Source organism: Ambystoma mexicanum, chromosome 2p (assembly GCF_040938575.1).
Source record: "Ambystoma mexicanum isolate Mex_15411 chromosome 2p, UKY_AmexF1_1, whole genome shotgun sequence".
Lineage (NCBI taxonomy): Eukaryota > Metazoa > Chordata > Amphibia > Caudata > Ambystomatidae > Ambystoma > Ambystoma mexicanum.
This window is the reverse complement of record NC_090923.1, coordinates 1342199818-1342224644: the sequence shown is the minus strand read 5'-3', so window position 1 is coordinate 1342224644 and position 24827 is coordinate 1342199818. Positions and strand designations below refer to the sequence as shown.

Below are 24827 nucleotides of genomic sequence, written 5' to 3'. Positions count from 1 at the left end.
GCTGGCGTCGAGTCGACAGACCCGTGTGTCGAAGGTCCCTTCGACAACGGCGTCGAAGACATCGGCCTCGACGGAACCCTCGTCGACGGCGTCGACGGAACCTTCGAGGAAGGTTTGGAGGTCATAGTCCTACTCGAGGGTTCGAGACGCGCTCGAGAGGTTTCCTTCGCCGGGTACTGCGACTCGCGGCGTTTTTAACCTTCGGTTCTTTCGACAAGAGCATCGCTCTCTGCAGTCTTCGAGGGGGTCGAGGCCGCTTTCTCGAAGACTCATCATATTTTTGCGGAATTCCATTCAGCCCGGGAACTATGTTTCGTGGGGCAAGGGATTCTTTTTGGCGAAACAGAGGAAGAGGAAGACGGAGAAGGGGATCTTCGACGCTCCTCTTCGAGTGCTTCGATCTCAAGGAGTGATGAGACCCACTCCGAGACCTGGAGCGCGAATGGTGACGAGGAGACGAATGTCTCGACTTCATTGACTAAGAAGAAGCTTTAAAAGTCTACCTTTCTCCAGCTTCCCCCTACGCTCCTTCAGGGCCTTAGCTGTCATGGACATACAGTCCTCGCATTCCGAACAATGGTGTTCAGCTCCCAAACACCACAGACAAACTCTGTGAGGGTCAGTCAACAACATCTTTTTTCCACAATCTCGACATTTCTTGAAGCCGGATCGAGGAGTTGTCGGTTCCGACGAGGAATCCATCGAGTACGGATCGAATGACTCGAGGTAAATTGGATAAATCTGACTAAGAACTGAGCAACGGTATTCCGAGGCACTGAGTAAGCGCGGAAAAACGGAAATAAAAAACGGACGCTGCGCGCGCCCTTTATAGGCAGGATGACGTCGACGTTGATACGGCGGCTGTCGAGGGACATCGACTCGGAGGACGTCGACGCGCAGCGCCCTCTAGAGAAAAAATGTTCCGAGGCCAGCAGAGCTGGAAGGAGATATCTAAGATGAGGAATACATCGGAGGACACAATCCCTTCGAAGAGGGAGATCTACAACGCCTCTTTTTCGAGTGTTTAGATCTCGAAGACTGATGGGAACCGCTTCGAGACCTTGAACGGGAATGTTTCCTGTGACAGCAAGGAGACGAATGTCTCGACTCTGCCAAGGAAACCTTCGAAGAAGTTGAAGTTTTAAGAGTCTTACCTCTTTCTAGCTTCCTCTTACGCTCCTTCAAGGCTTTCGCCTTCATGGACATACAGTCCTCGCATTCCGAACAGTGATGCTCGGATCCCAGGTACCACAAACAGATCATGTGAGGATCCGTCAACAACATTTTCTTCCCACAATCTCGACAATTTTTGAAGCCGGACCGTGGGGTCGACGGTTCGGAAGAGGAAGCCATCGAATGAAGAAGATATCTTCTAGGAAAATTAAGAAATACTTGGAGAAAGAACTGAGCAACACGATTCCGAGGCCCACGAAGCGCGGAAAAACAGAACTGAACAACAGACGATGCGCAAATCTATTTATACGCACGATGACGTTGGTGCCGATACGGAGGCTTTCGAGGGACACCAACTCGAGGGATGTCGACGCGCAGCACCCTCTACTGAAAAAGATTTCTGAGGCCAGCAAGCTGGAAGTAATCTATCAAGATAAGGAATACGTCGGAGGACACAACCCCTTCGAAATTACGTTTACTATATCAGATACATTACGGAAGACTCAGGTGATCCGGTATGAGTTGAGTCTGCTGTCTTCATCTGCCATTGCCCGCTGGAAGTGTCTCATTTCAGGAAAGGTTTGCTCCCGTAACACAATTCTTTACTCTACTTTAAATGCTGCTTTGGGGGGAATAAAGATAAACTTATCTCTTTGGGAGGTATGTTGCCTTGGTATTATTCAATCACTGGACACCACAGTGAATCTGCCGATTGTTAATCCTGAGGTAGTCAACAAATGAAATGTTTTATGGTCTGATCATATTATCTTGTTATTTTATACTTGTGCACGCTTGCATGTCTCAAAAATACGGTGTTAATAGCTATATTTCTTTGGTCGATTTGTTTCCGTATTGTTATGATTCAGATACGTCGTGAAAGGTTTTTCTAAGCCAATTCACATTAATTTTTTTTAAAAAATAGTATGTTACTGGACCTTTGGCCTTTCTCGCTTTGGCAACAAATTTCTGTTCCTCCTTTGTTCTCTTTTTGAGCACTTTTGCAAATGGTCCTTTTCTTTTCTCAAGGTGTAGTTATCCAGTACTTATAATTTTACCCTCTGGCTTTCGTTTCATTGTGGTACAGTTTATGTTCTTTGGTCTCTCTCCAAGAGTGGTCTTTAAACTTGTTCTCCGTTTCAACCTCATCTCCAAGGCTTTCCTTTTCTAGTATGTCTATTCTGCTTAATTATACTCTCATTGTCTTGATTGATACCAGTATGAACATTCAATGAGTGATTCTCGTTCACCCTCTTATATTGCAATATGTAAGTTGCTTCTTCTTGAATGGGACGATTGTGAGCATTCCAATAATGATTCTCACTCTCCCTCTCCCTCTCGTTCTCTCTCATTTTCCCTTCGGGTCCCTCTCGTTTTCCCTTTTACAGAAGGATAAGTGTTAGGGAAATGTATCAGTTTTATGCTTAATCCCCCTCTCCTAGTGCGGCATCCAGCACTTTTTGCTGGACTTCTGGACCTTTTTCTTTCTATCCTGAATGAGGGGAGCCTTTTTCCCTCCTCATTCGTTCTTATTTACTCTGACTTTAGGAACTCTCTTCTCTATATTTAACCTTTCCCATGGAGTCTGCTTTCATGCATAGCTCTATAAAGGCATCTGTGTTTAACTTTTGCAGCACACAGCACCTTAGGTGCAGTTTCACTGAGAACCCTTTGAGATTCTTTGCCTATCCTTAAAAACTACTGTTCTTAAGGATAAAGGGATATTTTGTATCCTCCCTAAAACTTTAACCTATTAGAGATTAGCACACACCACCTTATGTGTGAGAGAGAGAGAGAGAGAGAGAGAGAGAGAGAGAGAGAGAAGAAGAAGAAGAAGAGAGAAAGAGAAGGAGAGAAGAAAGATATGTTGGGAACCCTTGGCAGGAAGCAGGGGAGAAGTTTAACATACCGTTGTCCTTAGTCTGTGTGTGCCTGAATGGAACCAGTTCCGACTGCAGGGCTGACTGTCCTGATTGGGCAGTCACACGCCCTTTTTCTGTAAACTGCTGAGAGAGTTTGCATGGGAGTGAGTGGGAAATCAGAATATAAAGGTGAGGTTCCGGGAGTAGAAGGCAAGTCGATCACTGAAACAGAAGATCCGAAGTTGAAGATGACCAGAGATGCCTGCAGACCCTTCCAGTAATCGTGAACAGACCACTGCTGTCCTGTCCCTGTTTTCTTACCGACCAAGGAGCTCCGAAGAGGACGACTCCTTCCCTTTGGCTGGTGGGACCAAATAGCCCCGAAGACAAACTAAAGATCAAGCCATCTCCCAAGGTGCTGTGACCTTCCAAGGCTGCAGACAGCAAATACCAGGAGACCCCTGACCCATGAGCAGTGCAACGTCTTGGCTTGGACGCATCTGCACAGAACTTTGGTTAGCTCCAGTTGGACCACCAGAGGAACGATCCCACTCATCCACGTCCCCCTCACCAGAATGCAGGACTTAAGAAGCGAGGAAGATCGACCGGGCAATAACCGTCGTTCGTTGGAGCTGATAAAAAGGCACCAAAACCGCAGACCAACGTGGGAGATTGAAGAAATCCTTGCTGAGGGTCCTTTCTCGTGACTACTGCTGTGACATCCCATTCAGACTCCTTCCTTTTGTCACAAGACCAAGGAATCAGGAGACAGTGGGGCCGTTACTGCTGCATAAGAGAATACAGCTATGTTTACTTCTTATAACCGTATAATACTGTGGGGCTAAAGGTAGAACTTACCTTAAGTCTGAAGAGTCGCTACAGTGTGACTGGAGTGTGTTACGAGGTGTTCGGGTGTTCACCAATGCCTTCGGCCCGGTGGTGACAGCTTGTGTCCTATTAGGAGTCCTTCACAGGGTCCCTATAACTTGTGTTATCTTGCAAGTCATTTTTATTCTAGTGACGAAAGTATCCTGAGGAACTTTGCCTTTCCTGCTGATATGCAAGACTTTTTGTTGTACTCCTACACCGACTTTGTGCTAGTTAGGGATTGGAGTTACAAAGCATTAAAAAGCCTTAAAAAAGTGTTGCTAGAATGTATAATATTGCTCAAGTGTGAATAACCATCTTTATCCTTCCTACAGACTTTGTCTGGTTTGACTTTACTACTACATAAATACAATAACCGTTTATCTGTAATCTAAGCGAGTGAGCGGTAATACCGATAATACAGTATTACTGTTAGTATTATTCTTTGTAACAATTGTAACCGCAAGCAACTGTAATTGAAGCAGTCAACTTTACATACATGTGTATATATATATATATATATATATATATATATATATATGATACATTACTCACCGTGATCGTATTTCCGATGCTTGTATCTGCTTAGATTCACATGCTGTGCATCGAAAATCGGCGTCGACACAGGGCGTGCCAGTAATACCATCCCTAGTGTGACGTCCACTGTGCCCATGATCCCTCACGCGTCTAGGACCCTCAGATTATATTTTTTCTGACATGAGGTAGCATGAGGAGTAGCGCGAGTACAGATTATCCAAGCAGATAGATAGAAAGATAAGACTACAAGCATCCATGTGCCTTCTCTCAGAGGGGAGGAAGGGCGGGTCGCATGTGAATCTAAGCAGATACAAGTATCAGAAATACGATTACGGTGAGTAATGTATCCCTTCTGAGGCTTGTGGAATCTGCTTAGAACTTATGCTCTGCATAGATTAGCGAGCAGTGTTAGAAGAAGGAGGTGGGATGTGAGAAGGGTCATGAGCAAATAAATGTCTTAGAACCGCTTGTCCCACTTGAGTATCTGTCTTGGAATGGGTGTCAATGCAGTAGTGCTGAGTAAAAGTGTGAATAGAGCTCCAGGTAGCTGCTTTGCAAATGGTGTCACGGGGTACATTTGCAATAAAAGCCAGAGTGGCCCCAATGCCTCTTGTAGAGTGGGCTCTTGGCATGAAAGGCAGAGTTTTTTTCGGAAAGGGAGTAACACAGCTGGATACAGTTTATAATCCACTTAGAGATGGCATCTTTAGAGACGCGATCTCCCTCTTTGCCTGTAGCTACGGAGACAAACAGTTGGTCTGTTTTCCTCAGCGGTCTGGTTTTGTTTACATAGTATAGGACCGCCCTACACACATCTAGGGTGTGTAGTTTCACCTCAGCCGAGCTTTGTGCGTCTTGGAAGAAAGCCGCAAGCTCGATGGACTGGTTCAGGTGGAATTTGGAAATAAACTTAGGTGAGAACCTAGGGTGTGTTCGTAAAACCAGTTTATCTTTATGGACAGTAAAGAAAGGGTCCTGCACTGACAGAGCCTGAATTTCACTGACCCTTCTTATAGATGTAATGGCTACCAAGAAGGCAGTTTTATATGTCAGGTGTTTGAGACTGCTCTTAAGCATGGGCTCGAAGGGAGGGCCCATGAGTTTAGCAAGCACCACATTAAGGTAGTGGGTTAGAAATTGGAGGGTGGAGTCTCTTTACTCCTTCCATGAAGGCTTTAACCACTGGTACTTTCCACCCCGATATCTTGTTATGCGAGGTGGTGTACGCTGACAGAGCTGCCAGGTGTACCTTCAGTGAATTAAATACCAACCCTGCATCCAGCAGGTGGAACATGTAGGTGACTAATATGGAAGGAGTGCAATCAACTGGGTCGATTTGCTTATTCTGGCACCAGATAACGAATCTCTTCCATTTGTCTAAGTAGCAATACCTCGTGTTTGGCTTTCTAGATTCTTTTAGGTTGTCCATACATCTCTGAGGTAAATTGAGATGTCCAAACTCTATGACCTCAGGAGCCATGCAGCCAGGTTCATTGAGTTGGGTTGAGGATGTACCGTCTGACCTTGGTGCTGGGACAGTAGGTTGTACCAGCACGGGAGCTTGATGGGTTCACACACCGCTAGTCTGCGTAAGTGTGGGAACCACGGTTGCCTCGCCCACATGGGATTCCCTGTGCATCTTGTTGACCACCTTCCTGATGAGGGGGGTTGGTGGAAAAGCGTACGCAAACATCCCTGACCAGTTCATCCACAGGGTGTTCCCCTGGGAGTCTGGTTGGGGGAACCTGGATGCGAATCCTGGGCACTGTCTGTTTCCGCTTGTGGCGAATAGGTCTATAGTGGGGAAACCCCACGAAGAGAGGAGATCTTCTACGATTTCCCTGTGTAGACACCATTCGTGTTCTTGTGGGAGGGGATCCCTGCTCAAAGCGTTCCCCAGAGAATTCAGATCCCCTGGAACATGTTAAGATGACAGGTAGATGTTCCGTCTGAGTGCCCATTTCCAAATTTTCTGGGCAAGCTTGGACAGATTTGGCGAACAAGTCCCTCCTTGCTTGTTCAGGTAAAACATTGCTGTTGTGCTGTCTGTCAGGATCTGCACTGACAGGTTTAACAGGTAGGGCTCAAACGCTTGAAGAGCTCTGAATACTGCCAGAAGTTCTAGCAGATTGATATGATTCTTGGCCACTGAGTGAGACCAGAGACCCTGAGCTGTGTGATGGAGAAGGTGTGCTCCCCACCCTGACAGGGATGCGTCTGTTGTGACTACAGCCTGTATTTCGGGATCGTAAAAGGGTTTCCCCTTTGACAGGTTTTCTCTTGTCCACCAGTGAAGACTTCGTACAAGTGTTGGCGAAACGACCACTATATCGTCCCACTGACCACTTGCCTGAGGCCACTGTTTCGCCAACCATTCATGTATGGGACGCATGCGCAGGCGCGTGGTGGACCAGGTAAATACATGACGCCATCATGCCCAGCAAACGCATTGCTTTGTGCACCGTTATCTGGCGACCGGCCTGATATAGTGGAATTTGCAGAATTAGATTCCGAATTCTTTCCTCTGATGGAGAGGCCAACCCTTCTTGTGTGTTTAGGACAGCTCCTAGGAACTGTTTGGAGGTGCTTGGCACCAGACTTGACTTTCTCATTTATCGAGAAACCCAATTCGAAGAGGAGGTCGATAGTTCTTTGAATATTTGATCTGAAAATTACTGGGGTCTCCCCGTGATGAGCCAGTAGTCCAGGTAAAGGTACACTGGGATTGCCTCCCTGCGTAGTTGTTCTGCTGCCACTGCCAGTACCTTGGTGAATACCCCTGGAGCCGAGGCTATACCGAAGGGCAGTACCTTGAACTGGTAGTGCCGACTGTCCACCTTGAAGCGCAATAATCTTCTGTGCGCTCGGAACATGGAAATATGAAAATAGGCATCTTTCATGTCCAATGTTGCCATGTAATCCCCCTTTTTTTAGGAGGGGGATTACCTCTTGGAGAGTAGTCATGCGAAACTTTTGGGGCTTGACATACTTGTTTGCAGGCCGTAAATCCAATACTGGGCGCATTGTCAAATCTTTTTTTGGCACAAGGAAGTAAGTTGAATAAATTCCCTTGTTTACCTGGTTTTCCAAGGACGAGTTCTATCGCGTCCTTTGCTAGAAGATTGGCGATCTCTTCGAGGAGGATCTTCTGGTGGTCTAATGAATGTACTTTTTGACATGGAGGGTGGTTTCGGGGACGCTCTAACAGTTCTATGCAGTATCCTGGGGACACTGTGGCCAGCACCCATCTGTCTGATGTGATCCCTTCCCAAGCTTGGATGAAGTTGGTAATGCGTCCCCCTAGTGGGGATGCGTGAGAAGGGACCTTGAATGGAACGTCATTGTTTTGCGGGAGGCATGCCGCCACCTCTATTGGGGCTGCCTCTACCCTTACCACGTCCACTCTTGTTACCCCTGCCATAACCTTGGGTAGACTGCTGGTTGTTGTTATTCCATGGTGTAACCTGCCCCTGGGAATAGGAGGAGCCTCTGAGTTTTGGCCGCGTGAGCGATGAAAATTGCCATTCCCCCTTTGATTGGGGGGTTTGTTAGTTAACTGGCCCAGGGATTTTAGAGTCTCGTATTCATCTTTTGCATTTTTTAAGGCGTCCTCTACCGCCTTACCAAACAGTAGATCGTGCTCCACCGGTTTGTCTATTAAAGATGGTTGTGTCTCAGGTTAAAACCCAGATTGTCTTAACCAAGCATGTCTTTCGATAACAGTGCTCTCTGCTATCAGTCTGCCGGCGTTATCTGCAGCATCAAAGGTTGCCTTAAGGATGCAACCGGACACGGCTCTTCCCTCCGACACAACCTGTGCCAACTGGCTTTTTAAAGGTTCCGGGGCGGAGTCAATGAGCGCCGCAACTTCTTCCCACTGATGGCAGTTGTAACTCGCCAGTACGGTGGTGGAGTTGGCAATCCTTGCCTGGTAGGCGGAAGTGGAGGCTATCTTTCTTCCCAAACCATAGATCTTCTTGCTCTCCTTGTCGGGGGGGGGAGCTTCAGACGATGATGAGGGTGTTCCCGCCCTCTTTCAGGTATTAGTCACTACCAGGGAGTCCGGCTTCAGTTGCCCCCTTATGTAGAGTGGGTCTGATTGGGCTGCCTGAACAGTTTTTCAATCCTGGGGTTTACCGCCCTGGTGAGGTTGGGATTGAGAAGGAAAGGGTCTATTCTCCTTTGTATAGATTTGTTGAGAATAGGGATGGCCTGGGCAACAGGTCTCTTTTCTCCCACTAGTTCCTCGGCAAAGTCCCTCTCCTCCTGTGCTCCCTGCGTATCTATGCAGAAGTGTTCAGCCCTCTAGATAAAACCTCATTTAAGAGAGGTTGGTTGTCGACAGGAGAGTCGGTAACCGGAGTTTGTCTACTACGGAGTCTACTCTGTAGACTTCTGGGTCATCTTCGTCGTCATCTTGGGCCTCGTCATCCCCATAGTAATCCATTCCAGTATGGACGTCCAACGTGGCCAATTCTGGATCCTCATTAAAAGATGGATCCTCGCCAAATTGAGAGTATGGCTGGACATGGAAAAGGTCAGAAGACCTACTTCGTGTTGGCGCCTCAACTCAAGGTTTTTTACCAGAGGGTTACGGGTCCTTAGACCCTGAGGGGGTTGCCCCGTCAGGGGTATAGGTGAGGAAGTGTTGTGGATTTTTGGCATAGAAGTCTGCTACGGATGACATTCTAGATATAACTCTGTCTATATCCTCACTTGACCATTCTTTAGAGCTGGGGATTACCCTCTCCTGGGAGTGTTTCCCTGCTATATCCAGATTGGACCTATGGCCTTGTGGAGGGGTCTTGAATATTTTTTCAGAACATTGTGACTTGTCCTTATGTGTCTGTGGTGCAGATGAAGGCTGAGAATGCTTTTTCTGCTGTTTTTCCCCCTCCCCGTGACTGGATGAGTGCTTCCACAGTGTTTTCACCTTTTCGAGCTCTTCGACGTCTGGCGTCGAGATTTGGGGGTAGTGTCCCTTTCCTTAGCGAGTGGAGGTCGGGGCACAGGAACAGCCGTTACGCAGTCTGCTGACGCCGACTCCTGGAGTGCGGCCTGAGGATGGTGGTCATCTTCGTCTCACGACGATCGAAACTCCGTTACTTTAGAGAGCAAGGCACTCTTGGCAACAGTGGATGGTTGCCTGGTGTCATGCAGCGATCTTGATCGAGAACGCCCAGAGGACACCGATTCGGTGGACCGTTCTCTGCGTGCCTCTCTCCGAGAACTCAGCGCGGGCACCGAGTCTCGGTTGGACTTCGAGTGCTTAGTGGATATGTTGTGGGTAGCGCCTGTGTCGCCGGGGGTGTTCCCCCATAGCTGCCCTGCCGGACAACCTTCCGAGGTCGGGGACTTGCGCTTGGCTGTCTCTCCGCTGAAGGCGCCCTCCGCTTCCATGGCCTCTCGTTGCCTGGCATGGTGGGCCCAACGTTTGATTGAACGATCCTTTAGAGTCTTCGGTTTAAACCGACTACAAGCTCTGCAATTCGCCTCGGGGTGGTCCCTTGGCAAGCAAAGGTTACAGGTAGCGTGTCTGTCAACCCAAGGGTAATATATATATATAGTGTTGAGTATGTACCACCCCCCACTCTCCCTTCAAAGGCCCGGGCCGAGGCCAGAGGCCTTCCAAGGCCCAAGTCTGTCGTGCAGCTCTCGACGGTTGTTTTCTTCTACGGGCCGGCGTCGAGTGTCAAACTTCGGTGACTTGACGTTGGGATGTAGAAAATGGGGAAATATAAAGATTTTTTGCAAAATGTTGGCTAAGGCCAGGGAACTCCGTGGGATGCTTCCGACCAGTATGGTGGAAAAAAACAATCTGAGGGTCCTAGACGCATGAGGGATCATTTTTGGAACTAAGTTCAGTTTCAAGAAAATTCTGTGAAGTAAAGTTCCATTCAATGTAGCATACAAAGTCTTTCATCCAATATCTTTTCACTTGGTAAAGTGATTATCTCTCGTTCAAAGGCGTGCTCATAATTCAAAGCAATTGTTAATGTTTCCACAACCTCCTGCTTGGAAAACCAAAAGTATTTTCATTCCAAATACATCCTGCTTGGTAAAACAAAAGTCATCTCCTCCAAACATAAATTCACAAATCAAATGCAAGTGTTCTGTTCTCAAAAGGCCAAACACGTGTTAGTACATCATACTACTTCTTCATAGAAACCCTCTAGTCAGGGTGGTTCAACAATCACTTTCTGAATTGCAACAGTTTATCAAGACAATGTGATGGAGTCAACACTTCTTTTCCACCACAACGACAGTACTTTAAATCAGCTTCTTCTTCCTGGTATACTCCCCTGCCAAGACCAACTACAAATGGTCCCTTTCCTGGAGTACTCGCCTGCCAGGATAAAACTACTATAACTACAATTTGTAATGCTTGTTCCAAACTCTCCACACTAGAATCAAGAAATTTGATTTAAAAACATCTTCTCTTGATAGTCTGTATTCTTAAAAGAATGTGTTAGATTTCTTGCCAAACTTATATTTCATAACAGGATAATGCTTCTCATGTTTCTGTTTTGGCTTTAGGCAATGCAGGTTACAGTTCTCTCCCCCTTGGTCTCTCATACAAGGAGGGCTTTGCTCCACAGGCTTTGTTCTCTGGCTGTGCAACCTCTTGGCTGCTGGCAATGCTGGTTACAATTGTCTCCCACTTGACATCTCTTTCTGGGAGAGTTATACCCAATTTGCCTTTGTATGACTCTTCTACTGACTCGACAATGAGAATTACCATAATCCAATTGGTATCCCTGGTTAAGAGTTGCACCCAATTTGTCTGTACATCCGTCTTCTCTAGCTTTGACAATGTGGGTTATCGTGTTCCTCTATGTGGAATCCATCATTAGGAGAATTTTGCCAAACTTGCCTTATCACTTTTCTTTGGCCATGGCATTGCAGGTTACAATGTTCCCCCATTTAGAATCCCTCGATGGGAGATTTGCGCCCGTTCACCTTAATTCTATGGTTCAGTATTCAAAATACTTTTTCTCACCTAGCGATCTCCTTTGGGGGGGGTCCCGGGGTCACCTGCTTCAGGCCAACTCACTGGTATGTCTTGGCATCTCCTTCTGACTCGCTGGTGTTTCTGCAGGTCTCTTTGGGGCCTCTTCTGCTTTTGAAAGCTCCTCTTGTTCTGCTGTCGTGCGCGCCAACCTTCAATGGAGCCTTTGCAGCTGTGCACACTTTCTGGTGTGAATTCAATGCCAGAGCATTTCACGGCATATCAGGAGCTTCTTTCGAACATGGTGTGTGCTTCAGCACTGCTTCCCGCTGCGCATCATGTTAATGGCACGGTTTTCCCGACCTCTGCCACATCTAACACAGCGTCCTGCCGCCGCCACAACACTGACATCAGCTTCGGATTCTCCCTGCTGCTGCTCTCACACCTAAAAGTCCTTTGGGGTTTTAAAGGTCCCGCTCAGGTGTTTCCCAATTAAACAACTAGACCACTCATAACACTTGTGACAAGGCATGCTTACAGGCCATGTAAGGGAAGGCAGGACGTCCACCCCAAACATTCCCTGGTGCTCACATGAGTGCGTCCAGACAACCCCCACCACCCATTCCCATCCTAAGATGATGATGGCTAACACTGACGATGGGAAGACCGCAGTGGGTGGCAGAATGAGGACGCCACCACACAGCAGCAGTTGGACTTCCTTGCAGCACACAGCCGGTAGCTTAACACCGGCCACGCTAGCAAGTGGTGTAGCAAAGTCTCCAGAAATCTACACACCATTTAGGAAAATAGGCCTTATTAATGAGGCTCCCACCAGCTCACCAGAGATATTAAGATTGAAAAGGTCCATTAGAAGGCCTTCTGGAACAGGGGCTCAAGATCTTCAGGAACTCTTCCACTCGCCTTGCCAGAGATGCTTCTTAAAATGGGGATGGAGCTTACAAGCCCTTTTTGAAGCCTCCCTAAACACTCCCCTTGCCAATCCCCCTTGAGCCATGTAAGTGATTGGACAGTGTGGGTTGTATTTAAGGAGGTGTGTGCAAGTGTGTAGGCGTGGGTTAGTTGGGTGAGGACAGGAGACAGAGTACCTCCAAGAGACCAGAGGAGGCGAAAGTGACTTGAGCGCAGAGGCTATTGTTAAGAAGGAGGTCTGTGGAGTGTTTGTGTGAGAGACAGGAGAGCGTGGGTATTCGAGGTAGAGCAGGAGTAGTGGCAGGGTGGGATAGCAGGAGGAGAAGAGGTAGCTGTCACGACCCTCAGCCCTGATCCCCACTGGCAAGCCCATTGGCCAGGTGGAATCAGGGCTCGGATCACTAATAAGGCCTGGTATCCACTTCTCAGGCCCTCTTGGGGCCAGTCCTGGCGCCTTTGGCGCCAGGCTCATCAGTAAGGAAAGACATCTGCTTGAGGAACTACTTTATTTAGGCTTTCAGCCAACATGGAGGCATCAACAAAGCTTGGTTCCTAGAACCAAGCTATGCGGTCTAGGGTTTTGGGTGTGGTGGCCTAGGGACTACTTTACCTGGACTACTTTATAGTGTCTATTTAAACCACAACTGAACAAGACAACACGCTTCGCGTTACTTTGCTTCTAGCAACGTGACGCTCACCGTGTCCAACTTTCTCACGAGCCTGGTGAATTCCAGACTTGCAGAGAAACCAAGAACATCGTTAGCAGCAGAATCTTACCTGCATTCATCATCCTTCACTGCTCGCAGCTCCTGGGCAGGTCTGTTGGTGGAGTTCACCGCCCGGATCGAAGTACCTGAGAAAAGGAGAAAGACATCATTAAAGGAGGTAGTGGAGACATTACAACCACAAAGCGCTTAAAGACTTACCTGGTTGGTTGCTTTTCGGCCGGCATAGCTCCGGAACTCCATCTGCGCTGGGAACACACCGCGATTTACGAAAAGAGAAAAGCACAGGTCAATGAGGACAAGACATCGCTGCGCTATGCAAAGCGCAGCCTTACCGCACCACAGCGCTATAGCGTGCCATCATCTCCCGGTGAGAACCAGCATATCCAGTTCTCCAAGCGGACACTCGGCGCTCCTAGGGAGATAAAAAAAGACATTTAGAACAGAGAAAAGGCATGCAAGAATTACAACGCCATCAATCGCAATAAGACCTACCTGAAAGACGCTACAAGGGCAGCAGTCAGTGAAGTAACTGGACCGCCCGTGCCCACAAAAGACAATGCGCCCCTGCCCAGAGAGCAGGACGGAGAGCCCACCGATTCCGACAACCAGGTGGAAGAGAACCTGGAGGGGTTGGAAACACAAGGGAGGTGGGGGAAAACTTACCTTGGTCGCCCATTCCTAATATAGTCTTAATTTCCAGGCGGAATCCCATCAACACCGAGACCACACCAGGGAATCATTGGGAAGGACACCAACGACCAACTGGCTGGGTGGCGTCCCCGTGGATACCAGGTGAGCATAACAGTAGCAGTAGAAGTTGCTGGGAGTAAAGTTAGTAGGTGGTGGGAGTAGTGAGCAAAGGACATTAGCGGCACAGTGGGAGCTAGTAGTACAAGGATGAGCAGGGTACCATATCGCTGGAGGTCCCCGAGGTTTGAACAGGGGCTAGTAGAGGGTGAGCAGGGCACCATATCCCCCAGTGTCTTGGAGCAGTAAAGGTAATGGAGAAGTAGTGGTAATAGGGAAATAGGAACAGTAATAGAGCAGGGAAGAGCAACAGTGAGTGGGAGAGTAGGAGGGGCTATTGGCATTAAGTGAGCTAGAAATTATAACAAGGGGAATAGCAAGGGGGTGGAGGGGAGTAGAGTTAGAGGCAGGAGGGAAAAGGAACCAAGGTAGAGGGATAGTTGGAAGTACACGTCGTAGTAAAGAATAGGAGTGGGAAATGAATTAAGATTGAAGGGTACAGGTGAAAAGGCAGAGCTTGGAGGGACAGTAACATGGTGGGTGGAGAATAGATTAAGGTTCAGGATGGTGAAGGGTCAGGAGGGAGAGGCTGTGACAGGTATGAGTGTGACGCTGGGTGAAAGAAGCCACCATTCCCTATTCCTGGAGAGACTAACCAACAATAGGAGAAGGAAAGTTAGAAGTTCCGTAGGGAGACAGGTAGCCATCGTCTTAGGGGAAACAGTTATAATCATAGTTAGTAGAACAGATAGGTGTTACTGATCACTAGTGACTAACTACCCGGTACGGATGTCTGGGGCTGGGAGATGGGTCCCAGGTCCGGGGAAGTTGAGAGAGGAAAGGTACTTCCCTAGCGCCAATCATCCCCAGGCCCTTAGACCCTAAAGAATCAAGACCAGAAGCAGCCATTCTGACCCTTAAGTATTTAAACACCCTTGGATTTTTCATAAGAGTCATAGTGATTATTTGTGATGGGACACCCAGTCACACTTCATGGACTCTGAGCCCCTCTTGCTCATCTCAGTACTATGGGAATTATGAGACTTGAAGTCCATAATATTCTTGTTAGTTTATTAGTTATTCCAAATTGATTGGGTAACAGTGTGTTCAAATTTAGGGGAGATTATTAAAGAAGTTGGTGTTTCTCCTTTGGGTTTAGGACCTTGATATATAGTAGAATCATAACCTCTAGAAGTTGTAATATCTTCCTGATCCCCTAGTGTACCATTTTCATGCTCATTAAAAAGGTTGTCAGGTTTGTTACTCTGGGTAATTCTGGGAGTGGGAACTGCACAATGACAGCATGCCATTTAGGCATTAGGAGAATCTCATCCTCAGAAGAGAATGAATGCCACGTCTCTCCTAATAGTCACCACCTCCCGTGACAGTCGTCTCCTCCCATGTGATCCTCCCTCTGATACCACCCCCAGCATTAGGATAAGGTAGCGGCTGCCTCCCCCTGACCACATGGGAGGAGACTTTAGGCTGGCGTTTAGTGATGACTCTGCAAGAGTCATCACAAGCTCTACTTCTGACTCTTGCCTCCTTGCAATAACAGAGCGTGGAGTGTCCAGCCTCACCGGCGTATGAGTGAGCCGATTCTAAACTCGACGGCTTCCTCTCTCGTTCTCCAGTCTCCTCTCTGCTCATATTACATAGCGATGGGCCTTCCCAGACGCCATTCAGTGATCATTCTGTCTTCAGTGGCTTCTCTTCTTCTCCACCAGTCATCCTCGTCATCCCAGTAAGAGGGGATTCTTCAGTTAGAGAAAGTCACAGCTTTCTGCTGACAATAACATCTTAATACTTTACTCATAATTCATTACTGGTTGGTTTTGAAGAGGTATTGTTGGTATACCCTTTTGGGAGTTCCTCACAGGGAGGAGGCTTCAGTAGCTCCACACAGTACCCCAAAACACTGTGCCCAACCCCCACTGATCTGATGTTATCCTCTCAAATGTGTGAGTGAATGATTGTATGCATCCCCCTTCTGGGGATGGATGGGAAGGGACCCGAATACTTGAGTCATTGTTCTGGGCGGAGGAAGAATTTCAAGTGGGTTGTCCTCTACCCCTAGTCTTTACTCTCCGCATATTGCTTGAGGAGGCAGGGTTCGTGGTCTGTTGTGACTGAGAACCAGTTGGAACCTGTCTGGGGTTGGAGTACCTGGCTGGGTATAAGGCACAGTTTGAAAAAGACAGTCTATTTGCTGGGAACCCTCTGTTCTGAACGGATTTGCCGGAGATCTGAACCAGGGCTTTTAGGGCGTCATTGATATTTTTAAGCCTGTTCTAGGGTTTCATCTACCTGTGTGCAAAAAAGGTATGACTCTAAACCTAGTATTATCTATGCGAGTAGTCCGAGTTTCTGGTTTGAAACCCATACTCCTTAGTCAGAGGCATGCATTTTGATTACAGCTACTCTTGCTATCTGTGGGCCCACTGTTTGCCGCATCCACTCTATTCTTGATTTGAGCAATTACAGAATGTTTCCCTTCTGGTAAGACCTTCCTGAATGTTCTCAGAATTTCCTCAGGTATGTGTCTGGCCATGCTCTCCATTTCATCCCATTGGGATCTATTGTACCTGGCCATTAGCGCCGTAGTGTTATGCAGCATCCCTTTTCCCCAGGGCATCTATGTGTCTACTTTCCTTTTTTTGCGGCTATTCAGTAACTGATGCAAGACAGTTGGGCACCACTGTTAACTCATACATAAAAGTATAATAAATATATTGGTGCATATCAGTTCCGACAATACCCATTTAGGAGACTCATACCAGAATTAAGCTGTGGAACATTTCCTCAGACCAGATTGCACACAGAAGCTGCTCAAAATGTATGCATTCATTGTTGGTAGTACTTTTTTTAGTATAATTCTTCCCACCTTGTGAGACCCCCAGACTTTTTGCTGGACTATTGGATTTTGGTCTATTTATCCTTAGTGAGTGGGAACCTTTTTCAACCCTCATTTACTTTAATCTTCTGAGCCCTTTTACCTATGTTTGGCACTTTTTAACAGAGTTCTGCTTTCCTTCATGTTTTATGGCATCTTCCTTTTACTATTGCAGCATACATCACTTTCTGTGCAGTGTTGCTGGAAGTTCCTTGAGCTTTCCCTTTTTCCTTTACCTGTGTTGACAGATGTTAGATCAGGGCAGGGGGGGGGGGAGCACCCTTTTGTCCCTCCTGCATATTTTATTTTGTGACATGAGCACACATCTCCCTTTTCTCATTGTTCAAGTAACTTTTCGTTACTGTAACAAGTTCATCTGGTGGCAGTGTACCTTTTTTGCACAACTTTTGTCGCAGGCTGCCTTTGCAGCTGCGACAGGGACAGTAGGGTCACCATTTGCCTAAACAAAGGAAGCCTGTGCCAAAAGTCCACAAAATGTTGTGCAAAAAGGTACACTGCCACCAGCCTGTCAGATGAACATAAGGTGGGTGTGCTGATCTCACAAAATAAAATACACTTAATCAGTGGCTATTCCCATTGAATCCAGTCTACTTTGCTCCCTGGAGGTCTCTCGAGATTGCCTGCTTGACAGAAGTGTTCTTCCCAGCAACAGACACACTCTGGGCCCAACGTATTCTGGAACCTCTAAAGTGGTCTCTGTGAAAATTGGAATAAGGACATAAGTTAACATACTTGTTTCGCCCCCCACTCCCTTTCTCCTGAAAAAGGCTACATGGGCGTAAAGTCCTGGCCCCACCGCACCCTTGCCCCACTCAGATTGGTGGTGGTTTAAGTCAAGGACCACCCCTGGGCCTTCTCTAGTTTGATGCGGCTGGTAGGGATACTTATCTGAACTTTTGGAGCACTTAATTGCAACCACTGGCATTGCTCAATCCAATAGTAAGCTTACCAGAACAGTATATATGTTGTGGGACTAGTGATTCTAGAGCAATAGACCCCATTCCATCCCGGGCTGGACTTGCTAAGAGTTAGGGATCTAATTTTAGGACTGCACTTAGTGTTTTACTGAATTCTTCACTTGATTATTTACTTGTGTTTTCTGGTTTTGAATCAACAGTTCTTGTACCTCTTCACTTACTTTACCACATTCATTACCGAAGGTCTTGCTTATGATTATGCTGTTGCTTAATTGTCTTTAAGGTGAAGTGGAAGGGTTTTAGTTAGATTTTCCAATGATGGATGTAAAAGTGTATTTGATAATAGTTGTATGATAACATTTACCTGAAAGTGTAATCGCTTAGTGTGCATTTTAAAGGATTAATCATTGTATATTTTGTGCTTCTCGTCCAATTGGAATTACTAAAGTGCTCTGTGGGTATGTTAGTGTAGCCCTAGACAACTCACACTCCTACTGAGCCTAAGCCTAACCGCTCTAGTACACTATCTTGATTGGGTTTGGCTAGACATCAGTGTCTTTCCTATTCACAATAGGTTGGTTTCCCAAAATCCACAACCAGGGTTGATTTTGGATATTCATCCTAATACCAGGCGAGGTCGGAGGAGGTGGCAGACTAAAGTGGCATAGTGGGGGAACTATTAATTCAGAAGGCAAGGTATTCATTTAAGTGAGTGTTTGTGCAGTTTGAGTGTGCGTGCAGTTTGAGTGTGCATTTTTATGTAGGGATTAGGTAGAGTAAGTTAGTGCAAGGAGTGAATATGAAGTGGTTGTTACTGAGTGGAAGGAGGGTCTTTGAGTAGTGAGGAGAGGTGGAGGGAGGAGAGTAGTGGTGAGGGGGGGATTAGTGAAGTGGGAGGTTTGGCGAGATTAAAGGGTGGAGGGAGGAACTAGGAGGAGGGAAACATCAGAGAGATAGATTGGTGGAGGGAAAGAGAGGAGGAACAAGGGTCGAGATATGTGTGAGTAAATTCGCTAGAAGTCAGAGTAAGTGCAAGGCACTTACCAACTCCTTTAGAACACTAACCATTGGACAGAGTAGGGACAGCTAGTAAGACACTGAGGGAGTTGAGACAGCCAGCGAATTAAGTAGCCATGTCTGTCGCAAGACACGGTCATCGATAATAGGAGTTACCTTTCAGTAAAACTAATCTTGGGTTACAAACACCTAGGTTAGGGAGGAATACCAAGGGAGACGAGAGAACAGAATGTCCCTAGGGCCCACAAACTGCTAATCAACACCCTTAAACTGTCTTTGTGAGTCAGTGGGCCTCATTACGAGTCCGGCGGTAACCGAGCCGGAAAAAACGGAAGTTACCGCCAGACTCGTATTACCATTCCGCCTCCGTGATTCCCGGAATCACTGTGGCATTACAACCCCGGTGACCCGGTAATTCCGGAGGCGGAATTCGGTAAATCCCCATTCCCATGGAGTCCAATAGGACTCTATGGGAATGGGGAAGTGGAATCACCGGCACCATGCTGTAATGGTGCCGGTGTTTCCACGTCTGCCTGCAGGCGGTTGGTGTTAAACCCGCCAGGTCAAACCTGGCGTGAGTGACACCTCCCACCTGCAGAAGTCGAGATCAGCCGGTCCAGAAAGAACTGTGGTGGCGGATTTACCACCACCGTTCTTTCCGGACCGGCTGACTCGTAATGAGGCCCAGTATGTTTTGTGCCATCTGTGACACTATTGCTCATATAAATTGCTTCACATTGGCAATTTGATGCCAAACACGTTTAAAGCATACCTTCCGTTTTGCGATCTCGACCTGTGGACCCTGTAAGGAACTCATGGTGGCAACAGTAAAGACAGACACAAGTATCACAGTTCAAGGTAGTTTATTGAACAATAAATGCAGGGCATAAAAACACCTAAACTAAACCTAAATCCAAGATAGAAGCAAGTGTCGACCATCAAAAGAAAATAAGGCAGTCCTTGTGGCGTTGTGTCAAAATAAAGGGGCCTATTCGAAGAAAATCTTTTTGCCAAGTCCTTACGCTAAATACAAAAAGAAGTGAGGCATAGAAGTATCAATAAAGAAAGAAGAGCTCTTAAATAATATGTCAGGATGCAGTAGTAGGGGTTTTCCTTCCCCACGTTTTGAGCATGGTATAGGTGGAACCGCTGAGCACCCTCTGAGCACAGCACACACTCGAGGTTTCCCCAGCACGAGCCGGCAATTCTGCTCCAGTTATCTGGTTCTCCGATGGCTTAAAAGTCTCTCTCCCTTGAGGGCCTGATAGTTCCGACAAACAAACAGTTCTGTTACACAAAGGTTTTGGGTGACGGTCTCACCCCTTGGTCGCTCTCTTCTGGACGCTGACCCCTCAGACACTATTTTGGATGATGGCTTCACCCCTGGATCTCCCTCGGCCGTGCTCAGAACCCAGGTGACAAGAGGGACAGTATGCTTCTCCTGTCTTCTCTTTAGCGGGATTCACTTCCCTTGGCTTCTCAATGTCTTTTCAAAATAGTTCATAATGGACATCCCTCGGCCTGGTTCATGGTTGTCAACACACTGTTTCTTGGGACTTTAGACTTTGCCCCTCTTCTATGGCATGCCTCCTTCAGATTCACTTGTGCCATTCGTTACTTTCAATATTGGCGGGATTTACTTCCCCTTTTACTTTCCCCATGCAGGATTCACTTCCCTTACTTTAACAGTTTCTAGATCAAAGACTTACGATTGTACAGGGATTTTGCTTAACCTCCTGCATGACCACTTTGACCTATTTTGGCGGCTCTCCTACGGCCTTCTGGTATCTGTAGTTTCACTCAACATGGGGTTGACCAGAGTCTCTCGAGTCAGCACCCACATTGTGCCGGTTCCCTCTGTAGCTGGTTCCCCTTTTACAATTTAAATTTCTTTGAACTTGCCACAAATGGCCACTTTTCGACTTTCATTCAACACAGTTCGGTTCTTATCGGCTTTCCGTTCGACTCACCAGCTGCGATGAACCGCTTGGATTTCCTTCTTTCGGAATTAATGCTGTTACCACAGATGCAGGAAGCTCCCTCGTTCCTGCTTATCAGCATAAGCTTGCCCCTCGTACCGTTGGCATCTGCTGCAAAAGACTTGTGCTATTGTTCGCGGTTTTATGTCCTCTTCCACGAAGGTTCTGCAGGCCTGGGACGAAAAGGGCAAGGTTGCTTCTCTCCTCGCCACCCTCTCGATTCTCACTGCCTTTCTCCTTCTCTTGAACTAATGTGCCCGGTTAGCTGTTCCGTTGTGCTGTCTGCTGTGCTCTTTTGCTCTACCTTTTATCACATTGACACCCTGGTTCCTGCTCTAGCGGACTTCCGCAACCACTCCTTCGCCACTGGTGTCTTCCCTTCCTCCCTGAAGAGCTCCCTTGTGCACCCTCTTCTTCAGAAACGCTCTGCCAACCCGTCCTGCCCAGCCAACTATTGCCCAATCTCCATTGCTCCTTTACTGGGCAAACTCCTGGAAAACATGGTCATCTCCCAGCTTAATCTTCACACTGAATCAGTTGGTTGTCTCCATGACCATCAGTCTGGCTTCAGAGCTGCCAGAAGCACAGAAACTGCTCTCCTGAACATCCGTGAAGAACTGCTCTCCAACCTTGGTTCCAACACCCCCTGTGTCCTCATCTTACTTTATCTCTCTTCTGCCTTTGACACAGTCAACTATGCCCTCCTGCTCAAACATCTCTATGATAACCTGGGTATCACCGATCAGGCCCTGGTTTGGCTGACTTCTTTCCTCTCCGATCAACCCACCAAGTCCAACTTGGGTCGTTTCTATCTTCTATCTCTACCTGTGGTGTCCCCCAGGGGTCTAACCTCTCTCCCTGGCTGTTCAACCAATACCTGGTACTTCTTGCCCACCGCATTGCTGCTCTCTGCCCAAACTTTCAGTGCTATGCGGATGACACGGAGATCATTTTTAGGCTCCTTTCAGCCACCTCTTCTCCCTCTCTCATCTCCGACTGTGTGCCATCCAGGAGTGGTGTGCCACCAATGATCTCTGCCTCAATGCCAGTAAGACTGAGATGCTCCTCATCGGCACACCAGCTCCCTCTTTTCCCGTCTCTCTGGCTGGCCTCTCTTGGCCCTCTCTCTGCTCCCACCTGTGAGGCTAAAAACCTTGGGGTCATCTTTGACGCCACACAGTCTCCTTCTTTCCTTACATCTCTGACATCTCTAAGAAGTCACGCTACCAGCTGCACCTCCTCAGAGATATTCTTCCTTTCCTCTCCTTCCCCCAGAAGCTCACAGTCTCCAGGGCTCTGGTTCTCTCTAGGCTGGACTACTGCAACAGCCTATTTCTAAATCTGCCTGCCTATACTCTCCGCCCTCTGCAACTCATCCAGAACAGGACTGCGAGACTTGTCTCTGAACTGGCTCCCAGTGGCTACAAGGATTACTGTCAAACCCCTCTGCATTGTCCACAAGGCCTTCTGGGGCCTTCCTACATATCTTCCTTCTCGAGCTCTTCGCTCATCCACCTCCAACTCCCTCAGGGTCAGTCGCTTCTCCAAGCAACGTGGTAGCTCTCTCTCCTCGGCTGGGGCCTCCCTGTCTCTTTGAAAATTGAGGAGACCCATCTCTGGTTCCGGAAGCGCTTCAAGACCTTCCTCTTTGCTTCTGCTTTCTCTCCTCCACTCCCCTGCTGAACTCCTGGCTGAAACTACACTGGTCTGGCTACCCTCTGTAATCAGGCCCAGGACCCCTCCCCGCCAGTTGCACACCTGCACTGCCCACCTGGCAACCCTTGCACCCTGTGGCTGTTTCTGTATCCCTACAGCCCCCTACCAGCACTTGCACCTGTTGACTGCACTTACCCTTGCAGCTGCCACCAGCTGGCTGCACTTATTTATTGTTAGTATTTATTGTTTCTATTTACTGTTTATCCTATGTACTGCACTTCCCCCACCCCCCTCCCACTCACACTTTTCCCTTCCCCCACCTCCCCTGCACTTGCGCGATTCTCAATGTCACCTGACCTAGTAAGATCGTTGTCCGTCTTCCCTCCGTTACCCTCCCTTGCCTCGTTGCGCCTTGAAACACTTGTATATAGGTGCGTTATAAATGCCATATCATATCCCTGCGGGGAAAGGAAAGGGCCATGAGGTATGTGACTTTGCCGGACCCTGGTATTGGCACACATCAGGTGAATGGCTCTGAAGTTAGTCGTTGTCTTTCGTGTGGTATGAAAGTGTTCATGTGAGGAAAGGGGGGGCAGTGTTGTTGAATATCCTACAAAAGAGGATGGGGACAAGGTGTGCAGAAAAGAGGGATACGCATCCCACCCATCGGTCTCCCACTTCTCCTTCCGGGGACCCCCTTATCCAGGTGATCCTCGCTCACTGGTCCACCCCCAGGAACTGGATCCAATAGCGATGGCTGTGTCCAGGCCATCTGGACGACAGGTCCCCGGGTTTAGCCAGGGAGAAACTTTCAGGTTTCTCACAACCCACTGTAAGGATTTCACACACACCTATACTATAACAAAAGGTTCCTCCCCACTTCTAGATCACCCCCATCCCAGCGTCTGTTGCATTCCACCCGCTCCCTCATCAACTCCCTACTCAATTTCCATCGTAGACTAAGACCTATAAACCCAAAATGGGTGCACAAAACAACAATCTGCAGACACACCTGGTGACCCGAGACCACTATGGTGGTGGTTTGGCACAGTATAAAAGGCTTGTAAAATGAAAGACTAGGCAGATCACAGTGGTTCTCTCAAGGCAGACTGCTGATCCGGAAAGAATTTACCTGCTGACATACTGCGAATCCTCCACAGTGTAGAACCCGCTAGCCGATCCTCCTTCCACATAGGAAATCTTATTGTCAAATACCTGCAAAATGAGATTTGGTTTATCTATGGTAACCAAAAAAATAGGTGACTCAACAAATGATTCAGACACATCATTCCTCAGACAATCCATGCTCGCTGGCACGGGGATGATCTAGGAACTTAAATCTAAAAAAAAAAAAAAATTAAAAAAAGGCACCGATACTGACCATTCTTTTCCTGAGCCCAAGCTGAAAATCCCCAAGCCATACTCTGTTTTATTCTTTAAACCCGGCATCATAAACCGCTCAACATGCTTCCTTCCTTAATGTGCTAAGCAAAATGTGGCATAGCGTGCCAAATAGTATTTGACATTTGTTCTTTCATTGTTAAAGATCTGAAACGGACAAACGTCTTACAATCCTCTAATCAAGAATAAAAATAAAGCAATATAGAAGGTACTTGTGCCTGCTAAGTCCCAACAAGCTTAGCTTCATTATGAAAGTGCTCACTGTGGCTTTCTTTTATGTATGACCAAAAGATTATTTTGCAGGCCTAAGCCAAGGTGAAACTATGCCTTTTGGAGCAGACACCATTTTTAACTAATTATCCCAAAATGAAGGAATAAACGCCCATGCTGGAGGTTTCTTCAGGGAAAAGAAAGGGCTGTATTCCTTTTCTCTAACCCTAACTCCAGATGAGAACTGCCAATTTGGCAGTGAAGTAGGTGGGGGCAGGGGCATACCTAGAAAGACAGCCCATTCAGGGTCACTGCTTCAAGTATTCTCAATTTCACCATCAATACTTAAAAGGCACATGAATTCTAATCTATGGTTTTGCATGTACTTTTAATCAAGTAGTGCATGGAGGAGGTAGGCAAATGTATAAAGGTTAACTTGTCATCTGACTGACTAAAGGATATTGTAATTGGGAGAAATGGAGGCTTCATACCAGACTGAACTCTTCACTTTCCTCTCCCATCTCCTCACGGATTGTTCGGCACTGGGCACCCAGGAAGTTACGCAGGTTCACAGCGTGGATGGCCGCGCATGCTTTCTTGTCCAGGGAAGCCTCCTGCCCAATCCAGTAGTAGATCTCCCACTGCAAAGCCTCGTTGTTGTCCAAGTAGGTCTAAGAGGGTACATGGGAGCGAGGAGAAGGGAGAAATGAAATAAATTGAAAATGTGATGGAACCACACATTAAAAGGAGAAGAGGGACGGGATAGTGCCCATCCTAAGAAAATATGGAACATACGTTCTTTGAAAGAAAAACTCCAGTTTCATTCCCTTGACAAAATATAACAGGGATTTAAACCCACAGCTCTGCTCCATAATTTTTTTGACCACAAACCCTCCCTATAATGTGCAAATACCTCTCCCAAACTTAAAATGAAAGCACAGTC

General features: G+C 47.3%; 1 protein-coding gene across 1 annotated transcript in view; it reads right to left on the bottom strand.

The window, feature by feature from the left end:
• FLII (FLII actin remodeling protein) overlaps positions 1-24827 on the bottom strand; it is an 898330-nt gene that overhangs the window by 478955 nt on the left and 394548 nt on the right. Inside the window, exons 14-15 of the mRNA XM_069645694.1 lie at positions 24376-24555; positions 23406-23488 (exon numbers count right to left, since the gene is read on the bottom strand). Of these exons, the coding sequence (XP_069501795.1) occupies positions 23406-23488; positions 24376-24555 (263 nt within the window). The remainder of the gene's footprint in view (positions 1-23405; positions 23489-24375; positions 24556-24827) is intronic.